Here is a 9,816-nt window from a genome sequence, read left to right as displayed (position 1 = left end):
CAATGTCTTCCCACTAATGGTACCGAAGAGGCAGAAGAAAGCGATACGGTGGGAAGAAACCATCTCCCAACCATACACCTGGCAGCGGAATATTCCAATCAGGACCATCCATCTGTCGAACTTCTCTTTTGATCAGACGCCGTTACAAAACCACGCTACATTTCACCACATTCCCTTCGAGAGACTAAGAACTGTCCATTAAAATTTCATTGAATTAAGTTCTTGGATCATCATCGCAGTGTAATTTTTGTCCTTTCTCAATCGACAGTGTGAAAAATTAGCTGAATGGTCTAGATTTCTCACATCTATTAATTTTAGGAGACGGATCTACTAAATTTCGGTAGAGTCGAATGTACTGTATCATTCTCCTTCTATAAAATGAATTCGGGACCCCCTGTTTGCGTATTATTACACACCGTGATTGCTGACACGTGGTTGCAATCTAATTGAACAGTATTATTACACACCGTAACTGCTGACGCATGGACCAATGACGATACAGGAATGCATGCTTTTGGCAAACAGAGGATCCGGACTACCTTCCTACCTCCCCCTCACTCAGTCTCTCTCACTCCAACATCAACAGACCTTATTCCCGCCTTTGAAAGAGAAAAGGACCGAAATAAGACTGCTTCTTCGTTCTTTCCTCCATTTCTCCCTCTTTTCTCTGAAACGCAGCCATGCCGAGGCGCGGAAGCAGGAGGCAAAGAGCTACTCCAGCACCATCTCCATCTCAGAGAGGTGGAAGAGGTGGCCGCGGCAGAGGAGGTAGAGGCGCTCCTCCTCCTCAGCAGCAGCAGCGACCATCGCCATCTGCAGCAGCAGCTCCTGCTGCAGCATCTGCGTCTTCTTCCTTTTTAAGTCGCGATTTCGAGCGGCGTGTGTCCTTGGAGGAACGTTCTACGCCAGCACCGTCGACGGCGCCCGCGCCAGCACCAGCACCAGCGCAGCTGCCGCCGCCACCATCATCGACGAAGGCGATCCGATTCCCGGCTCGGCCCGGGTTCGGAACTCTCGGCTCAAAGTGCGTGGTCCGTGCGAACCACTTCCTTGTCGATATAGCTGAGGACAAGGACCTATGCCACTATGATGTGAGATTTCCCTCCGTTTAAAGTATTTCATCTGATTTTCGCTTCGGATCTGGTTTTTCTTACATGATATGTCTGATATTTCCATCGATCCTTTGTTTTTGTGTTTTGATCTGTAGTTTTTTGCATGGCTTGTTTGATGCTATCTATGGCTTGAAAATGGCTTTGATCTTAATGCATTTCTCCTAAATGCTTCTAATCGTGTTCTTAGTTTGAGATCTTATATATGTCTACCCCGTTTCTTAAATTCGTCAGCGTTTTTTTGATGATTTCGTTTGTATCTATTTTTCTGTGTTTTTATTTCTCTTTGTTAAGATCCCAATGTACTTTGCCTGTCTTATTCGATTTTCTCCCTTTTCGATTGTTCTAGTGCTTGATCTTCTCCGATTTTTCTTGTATCTCTTTGTTTTTTTTCCCTTTTCGGATCATTTTGGTATTTCCTTCTGTTTTTTGTTTTTTTTTTATTTTTTTTTATTTTTTTTTAATCTTCTTTCGTTTTGATTTTCCGTTTTGGATCGTTCTAGAAAATTTCCCTTGCGATCTTGGTTCTTGTTTTGGTGATTTGAAAGCTTGCCGTAATTTGCTTTGCATTCATTCCTAGTATGTTATCTTCTCCCATGCAAGCCTTTTATTCCCATTGCAGCTGTTCCTGCTATAGATCCTTGCCTTTTTCTTGAGTGAGATGTTAAAGCTTGGAATAATCGGTTGCATATTAGTATTTTTTTAATACATTTTCTCTATTATTTCTGCAAATACGACTTGAGAATGTTCTTTATGTTTGTCTGTTCTTTTTTGTTTATTTTTTTACTTTAGATTATTTTAATGGATTTCTATATGCTTTTTTTTAAATTTTTTTTTTTTTTTTTTTTCTGTATTGGTTTAGTTGTTTAGTGCTCTGTTTTTATTGTCTATCCCTCAATGCCTACTTTTTCCCCCCACCCCCCTAAGATTTCCCCCTTTTACTTCGATCATCATCTTATTTAGTTATCCAGAGCTAATATCACATGTGGACTCCTTTCAGTTAATGGTTGAGCCCTTATGTGGTTTCAATGGTTTCTAAAAAGGAAAAATAATGGGGATGTTCCACTCGTTAATGCTTGTTGAATATCCGTGAATGGCATTTTTATTTTTCTAACTATTAGTTTTGTACATATGGACCACTCGATGAGCTGAAATGGATGACTTCCATGATCCACTAGGTTGACTGCATTGTTTTCTCCACCTCATGTATGGCTCATTTGATGTCCCACAGATGCCAGGATGGCAAGTGTGACTGCAGAGATATTTGCTGAATATCTATGAATGACATTTTTATTAATCTAACTGTTATTTTGTACATATGTGGACCACTTGATTGGTTGAAATGGATGACTTCTATGGCCCACGAGGTAATTGCACCATTGGTGTCACCTCATGTATGGCCCATTTGATGTCCCACGGATGCCAGGTTTGCAAGTGTGGCTGCATAGATAGTTAGATACTTGTGGGAGGACGGAAGGGCTCATGGTGGTCACTCCTTGGTGGATAACAATGATGATCTGCATTAGGTAGTGCCAAAACTAGAGATCACAACATTGGAAATGGGAGAAGTCTGACATGGCTTGGGTTGCAGAAAGTGCAATTCAGTCCCATAAACTGTTTTAGTTCTAGTTTTGCCGTGTAGGACTCACTGATCTCTATGACAAATGTTCAAAACATAAATATTCTCATGTACAATATGTCGATCTGTTCGCATTTAGAAACTGCACATTTGGATGGGAAACTTTTATTACCTGCATCATCTGTTAATTGTCTCTCTTTGTTTATTGATGTTTTGAAGGGGTAGAATTGTGTTTGAGAGTAGATTGTTCTTGTATCTTGCTTGTTGTTAAATGATAAGTTTCTGTCTGCCTTTCTGAGGGAGATTGGATTCCTTCAAAATCCCCTAGTTTATTCTTGTAGATATTGGATTCAAAATTTGCTTTATGTTGATAGTTTTGCTGAGTTGTTTTTCAAATGTATTTTCTGTTTCTAAAACAAATGAGCTAGGTTTCTGTTTCTCCGGAGGTTGCATCCCGAGGCACAAATCGTGCCATCATCCAAGAGCTTGTAGCAACCTATAAGGAATCACATTTGGGTAGAAGAAAGCCTGTTTATGATGGTAGAAAGAGCCTGTACACTGCTGGGCCTTTGCCATTTGACTCGAAAGAATTTGTCATCAAGTTGGTCGACAAAGATAAGACAGGTTCCACTAGTTCAACGACCAGGTTTGTTAGTCAAGCCTCGTTCTCTCTTCTGACTACTGTTTTACATATTTTCCTATGGTTTCTCTTGACATTCCTAAAAAAACACTTAAATTGTGGTTTCTGTTCCTGTTGTTTTTATCTTGATGGTTATTTTAAGTTTGTTTGAAAATGTAGAAGGGAGAGAGAATTTAAGGTGGCAATTAAGTTTGCTGCTCGAGCTGATCTGCACCATCTGAAGCAGTTTTTGCGAGCTAGACAGTTGGATGCACCACAGGAGACAATACAAGTGCTTGATGTGGTGCTAAGAGAATCGCCTTCATTCAAGTAATTATTTGCTGCCCTCTACTTTTGATATAACCACTCAATATGAATTGTTATGAAATTTTGTCTGCCTTTGATGGTCACAGTTATACTCCCGTGCAAAGATCTTTTTTCTCTCCTGAGTTGGGTGAAAGCAGTCCTCTAGGTGATGGTTTGGAGTGTTGGAGGGGATTCCGTCAGAGTATCCGCCCTACACAGATGGGCCTTTCGCTGAACATTGGTACTTTGTTTGCTGAACTCCAGTTTTCTCATGTCCAAGTTCTGACTGATTTATGTAATCTGGTGTTTTGCCCATATCACATATAAAATTTTTAAGGAGAATTTAACAAACAATATTATTATTGTTGCTGTTGTTTCTAACTGTTTTGGCACATGTACTGATGTTGCTGGTATTAACTTCTTTCCTTTTTAATTTTTTAACTCTCCAAAGCTATCATTGGGTAGTTTTCTCTCTTTTGCTCATACCTTTCATCCCTTGCTACAGATATCTCATCAACATCATTTTACAAACCAATTCCAGTTGTAGATTTTGTATCTCAGTATCTCAATTTGCGAGATCCAACAAGGCCGTTATCTGATACTGACTGCGTTAAGGTATTACTTCTACCTGCATTTGTCATTTTTTTTTTTTTGGAGAAAAATGAATTATTTTTGTAGGAGTTTGTTTGGTTGAACCAAACGTCATGAAATTCATGATTAATCAGTCTACTGTGTTGCAAATTTTCATGATATTTGGTGCAACCAAGCAATAGCTTAATGGGAGTTATAGATATGCTCTTATTTCTATCATACGGTTAATGACATTTCATTTTGTTTAGCATCATCTTTTGTTTGAAACTTGTTCTCATTGGTAAATGAGATTTCATTTTGGTTAGCATGATCTTTTGTTTGAAACTTTTTCTCATTAGTGTCATTGACTCATGGTTTGGTTTTTGCCAGATAACGAACGTCTTGAGGGGAGTAATGGTCTATGCCTCCCACTGGAATGAGTCATCTAGACAATATCGAATTTCAGGGATAACTGCTCAGCCAACGAGCCAGCTGACGTAAGCATAGTTTGTTTAAATTCAGCTTGATATATTCCCATCATGATACTTGAAATTCATTTTTTTAAAGGCATTGCTTGAATTTCATTATAACTTATTGATGATATATAAATTTTGTTACCATGCATAAACCTCAAATGTTCTTTTCAAGAATGAAACAAATTCTTTCTTTAACAAAGATTCAAATAAATGTCTTGTTGCATTGTGCACTATGTTTACTGTATTACATTTTTGAGACAACACAATATGATCCTGATATCGTGATCCTTGTAACTGTTTGGTGTGAGGTTCATTTTGCACATTGTGAATAATGAGCATTGTTGGTGCCTTTTAGATTTCCCATTGATGACCAGGGGCGTACCGCTTCTGTAATTGAGTACTTCAAAGAGAAGTACGGAGTTGTCCTCCGCAAGACTTTCTTGCCAAGTCTTCAAGTTGGCAGTGGTGCCAGGCCAATATACTTACCTATGGAGGTATAAAGCCACTACTGTCTTAAATTCATTACTTTGCTTTTCCTGTACTCTGCATTGTTGCATGCATGTGTCAAATTTCTGTGCTTGACATCATGAATGATTATATGCTGTCAGGTTTGTCACATTGTTGAAGGGCAGCGATACTCAAGGAAATTGAATGAGCGGCAGGCTACTGCCATCTTGAGGGCTGCTTGCCAACGTCCTGCTGACAGGGAGAGGAACATCCATGAGGTACAGGCTCTCAATTTTGTAACTGGGAAAATCAACTTTATATTGAGATGGGGCCACAGCAAGCAGCCAGTCAGATATAGGGGCCCTTTTTTGTTAATTTTATGTTATTCCTTCAAATTAGGTCTTGCATCTGTTTATTCTTGATTCTTGGAGCTCAATCCATTGCAGGTGGTTGTGCGCAACAATTACAACAGGGATCAGTATGCACAGGAGTTTGGGATTCAAGTTCAAGACAGACTTGCTTCAGTTGATGCTCGTGTTTTGCCACCTCCCGAGGTGATTATTTGATTCGAAGTATTGTCTGATAATCATGGGCATGCTTATGGTTCTATTGGTTGTTTCAGCTCAAGTATCATGCTAGTGGGCGTGACGCAAACTGCTATCCTCGAGTGGGGCAGTGGAATATGATCAACAAGGTTGATCCTAAACTTGCCCTCTTGCATATTTTGGCATTTAAAATGTTATAATGACCTTAGGAACATATTTCTCTCTTGTTAATTCCATTAACATGCTTGAGATGCTGTGGCTGTACTGGAGTCATTGATTGTATGGCTCCAACTCCACTGATGCCATGAAGCCTTTCTAGTTGAAAGTGTCCATTCCACTAGATCCTCTGCATTGTAACTTACAAAACTCCTTTTAGTAGGCATTTGACCACCTTTGAAGCCTATATGCAGATTCAATGGCGCAATTAGAAACTAAAATTCTCAAGCCATAGGAAATGATGTAGCTTTTATAATTGTTTGTAGATGATCAATGTTTGTGTCTCAAGATGGCTGCATCTCCTTTGATTAACTGTTTCACAGATCTATTCATTCAATGTTCATATCATCATGCATGCATTTACACTGCCATGGCATCTTTCTGGACATTAATTTTGGGGTGTCTGCTTGTTCTGACACTGTGATTTTAGTGTTTTACTATTATTATTGCTAAATGTTCTGTGCAAACATCCATTTTCAACAAGCATGCAATCAAATGGTAAACATGCAGATGCGCTCATTCAAGCATAAACTAACAACTTCTGTGCACGTATCACATATCTTTGTCAGAGCATTTGAAGATTTCCTCCTGTTACTAGCTAACTCTTGAATTTTGTTGTACTGGCATGTGTGCAGAAAATGGTTAATGGTGGCAGTGTTGAATACTGGACATGCATAAACTTCTCACGTCTGCCTCCAGATGCAGTTCATACATTTTGCCACGAACTGGTTGGCATGTGTCGAAATAAAGGAATGGTATTGAGTTCTGACTTTTATATTTGAATATAGTCATTAGCCTTGTCGCATGCTCCCTAAAGTTCTTCATTCTCTTTGGTAGACATTCAGCCCCAATCCATTGGTGCCCATCCGCGCAGATCGCCCTAATAGGATTGAGATGGCTCTGATGGATGTACACAAACAAGCCACTGCAAAACTACAAAGTGGAGATAAGAAGAAACATCTCCAATTGCTTATTATCATTTTACCTGACATGAGTGGTTCATATGGTGAGTGCAGCCAAGACCCTAAATCCTAGAGAGATGGAATGAATCAACTAAAGCGTTTTGTTTTCTGATTTTGCAGGAAAGATAAAACGTGTTTGCGAAACGGAGTTGGGCATAGTGTCACAGTGTTGCCAACCAAGACAGGCATCCAAAGTCAACAAACAGTATCTTGAAAATGTTGCCTTAAAAATTAATGTCAAGGTTTCTGATTCTTTGAAGTTGTTGAACTTTGAATGTTTGATGTGTTTCTTCTATTGTGCTTTTGCCTCCTTTTAAGTAGCCTTTTAAGCAGCCACAACTTTCCTATAAGTGGCAAATGCCATATCACAAATTAGACAACTCATAAGCCTTTGATTGGGGGATTTTCTGGAGAAAAAAGAAATGAAGAATGGTCTGTGAAACTTCCATTATCCTTTTCTTCTTAAAATCCTCCAACAGTGAGAACGAATTTTCCTGTCCTTTTTTTTTAAAAAAAATGAAAATTGTGTTACAGATTGTTATGGCCCTATATTATTCATGTATAAATGTTATAATTTGGTGTGCTTGTTATTTATTGTAAAAGGTTGGAGGTCGCAACACAGTGCTAGCTGATGCCGTTGCGAGTCGTATTCCTTATGTAACTGATGTTCCCACAATAATATTTGGTGCTGATGTCATGCATCCACAGCCAGGAGTGGATTCCAGCCTGTCAATTGCGGCAGTATGATATATTTGGTTATTAATTTTCATTTATTATGGGTTGCACTTGATTTTTATCCATCTTTGATGTGCATTGTAGGTTGTAGCTTCAATGGATTGGCCAGAGGTCACCAAGTACCGGGGTTTGGTCTCGGCACAGCCGCATCTGCAGGAGCTGATAAGAGATCTGTTTCAAGTTGTGCAGGATCCTCAGGGAGGTTCTATGAACAAAAGGATGATCCGGCAAGTCTTTTTCTCCTCTGTATTTATATGACCGTGGGTGCAAGTGTTTGAATTCAGTGTTTAAAGAATATCTATTTTATTTGGCAGAGAACAACTGATTGCATTCAGGCAAGCAACGGGACGGAAGCCTCATCGCATCATATTCTATAGGTAATTCTTCACCTTGGGAGTCTCTATAGAGTATGAATATTATGATTTCGTCTTGGTTTTTCTTGGATGAGAAACTGTTTGGTATTTTGGGCCATAATTTGGAGTTTTGCAGGGTTGGTGTGAGCAAAGGCCAGTTCAGTCAAGTTTTGCTTTATGAGTTGGATGCAATTAGGAAGGTGATTTTCCATACTTGGGTCTGAGTTGCATTGTCCTTCTATAACAGCTTTATTTATTTATTTATAAATTTAGTCATACGAAAACTTTGTAATGGTGCCATTTCTATGTTCAATATTCCACCTTACAGGCCTGTGTTTCATTGGAGGAAGGATATGTTCCACCTGTGACATTTGTGGTAGTTCAAAAGAGAGACCACACACGGCTTTTCCCTGCAGACCACAGGGACTGTAATTCAACTGACAGGAGTGGTAACATCTTACCAGGTATGTCAAGCTGTCAGTCTTTTTTTTTTCTTTTTAAATTCTTGATATGGTTCCCATACCTTTGTCTTGTAATATTGGCATAAATGGCTGTGTTGGTTAGGAACTGTTGTCGATACGAAGATATGCCACCCAATTGAGTTTGATTTTTATCTCTGCAGCCATGCCGGTATTCAGGTAACTGCTGGTTCGAATGGTAGCACGATGGTTCTTGTTGGCCATGATGAATGGTTGTCTTATGTTGCTATTTTATTGTCTTGTATGGTGTTTTCAGGGAACAAGCCGTCCCACCCACTATCATGTTCTGTGGGATGAGAACAAGTTCACAGCAGATGCATTGCAAAAGCTAACGAACGATCTCTGCTACACGTAATTATGCACCTCTGATGCTTTCTCAAATTAAAACACTTGCATTGCTTGGGCATTTTTTTTTAAATGTTTTTTAATGTTTTGGTTTGCTGTAGGATGAATTATAGGGTCATATTCACTCTCTTACGGGAGTCCATATATTTGGTGCTCTTACATTTTGCCCGGGTGGGTTTGGTACATGTGGGACCTCCCCAATTGAAGGGTCACACGACCTTTTGATGTTAAGACCTGCTGTAGGCCATCATGTCAAAGGGTTGTCTTCCCATTTGGTGGCTTTTCAGAACGTTGCCTGTCTAAAAATCTGTTGGGGTTTTTTAAACCACGATTGATTTCATGCCATTTGGGATTGACATAGTGGATCTAGTTTCGGAAAACCATGCCATGAGCCCCAATATACATATGCATACATCTTGAAATTTAAGAAATTACAATAGGAGTTTGTTCTCCAATCCCTTCATTATCTTTTATATTGAACATGGTATCTATTCCATTCTCACAGGTATGCTCGATGCACTCGCTCAGTGTCCATAGGTTTGTTCAAATTTCCCTATCTTTATTCTCCATGTTTCTTGATTGTCCAATTTTTGTAATACAATGTATCTAAAATGTTGGGAGCCTGACATTTTTGCAGTTCCTCCTGCATACTATGCTCACTTGGCAGCACTTCGTGCAAGGTACTACATGGAAAGTGACGTATCAGATGGTGGGTCCACATCAGCAGCTGGTGGAAACACCAGGGAACGGAGCACAGAGGTCCGCCCGCTGCCTCAAATCAAGGACTCAGTAAAGGAAGTAATGTTTTATTGCTGACAAATGACTACTTGGCTCTTTTTGACATGGCATGTTGGGATTTGTGCTGTGGAATCACACGAATCTAGATCTAGGATAGCAATCCAAGAGTACCAAGCAATCACAAGAGAACACAATGATTTTACGTGGAAAACCCTTGTGGAAAAAATCACGGCACAAAGTAACAGATCTTCACTATGAAAATAAAAATTACAAAGAGAGAAGACTTACCCGATTCAAACAAGCTCGAATCTCACCCTTGCTAAACCCTTTGATAACC

At 39.5% G+C, this 9,816-nt stretch overlaps 1 protein-coding gene across 2 annotated transcripts; it reads left to right on the top strand.

Annotated features, from left to right (window-relative positions):
- The first annotated feature begins 563 nt into the window (after nucleotides 1-563).
- Nucleotides 564-9,609, top strand: LOC131223534 (protein argonaute MEL1-like). Of its 2 annotated transcripts, XM_058218979.1 has the most exons (22): nucleotides 567-1,091; nucleotides 3,117-3,334; nucleotides 3,488-3,637; nucleotides 3,721-3,854; nucleotides 4,119-4,228; nucleotides 4,574-4,680; nucleotides 5,015-5,153; nucleotides 5,268-5,384; nucleotides 5,553-5,660; nucleotides 5,729-5,800; nucleotides 6,503-6,622; nucleotides 6,705-6,873; nucleotides 6,950-7,071; nucleotides 7,433-7,570; nucleotides 7,649-7,791; nucleotides 7,879-7,941; nucleotides 8,054-8,117; nucleotides 8,246-8,381; nucleotides 8,482-8,555; nucleotides 8,653-8,747; nucleotides 9,247-9,278; nucleotides 9,379-9,609. In XM_058218979.1, exons 1-22 carry the CDS (start codon nucleotides 681-683, stop codon nucleotides 9,555-9,557), a joined length of 2,901 nt encoding a protein of 966 aa, XP_058074962.1. In that variant the 5' UTR covers nucleotides 567-680; the 3' UTR covers nucleotides 9,558-9,609. The 2 variants fall into 2 exon arrangements, 1 of the variants encoding a protein (XP_058074962.1); XR_009160520.1 differs by lacking the exons at nucleotides 8,482-8,555; nucleotides 8,653-8,747; nucleotides 9,247-9,278; nucleotides 9,379-9,609 and having other exon boundaries at nucleotides 564-1,091; nucleotides 7,649-7,795; nucleotides 8,246-8,320.
- Nucleotides 9,610-9,816: the final 207 nt, after the last annotated feature.

The sequence above is a fragment of the Magnolia sinica genome, chromosome 13, assembly GCF_029962835.1.
Source record: "Magnolia sinica isolate HGM2019 chromosome 13, MsV1, whole genome shotgun sequence".
Lineage (NCBI taxonomy): Eukaryota > Viridiplantae > Streptophyta > Magnoliopsida > Magnoliales > Magnoliaceae > Magnolia > Magnolia sinica.
The sequence above is the reverse complement of the archived record's forward strand: the minus strand, read 5'-3'. Positions and strand labels throughout refer to the sequence as shown.

Excerpts from the sequence above, each read along its gene's own strand:
- LOC131223534 (XM_058218979.1), top strand. The coding sequence starts at position 681 with ATGCCGAGGCGCGGAAGCAGGAGGCAAAGAGCTACTCCAGCACCATCT. Across the intron at positions 6,623-6,704 it reads TGTGTCGAAATAAAGGAATG|ACATTCAGCCCCAATCCATT; the intron begins GTATTGAGTTCT and ends TCTCTTTGGTAG. Across the intron at positions 9,279-9,378 it reads CACTCGCTCAGTGTCCATAG|TTCCTCCTGCATACTATGCT; the intron begins GTTTGTTCAAAT and ends ACATTTTTGCAG.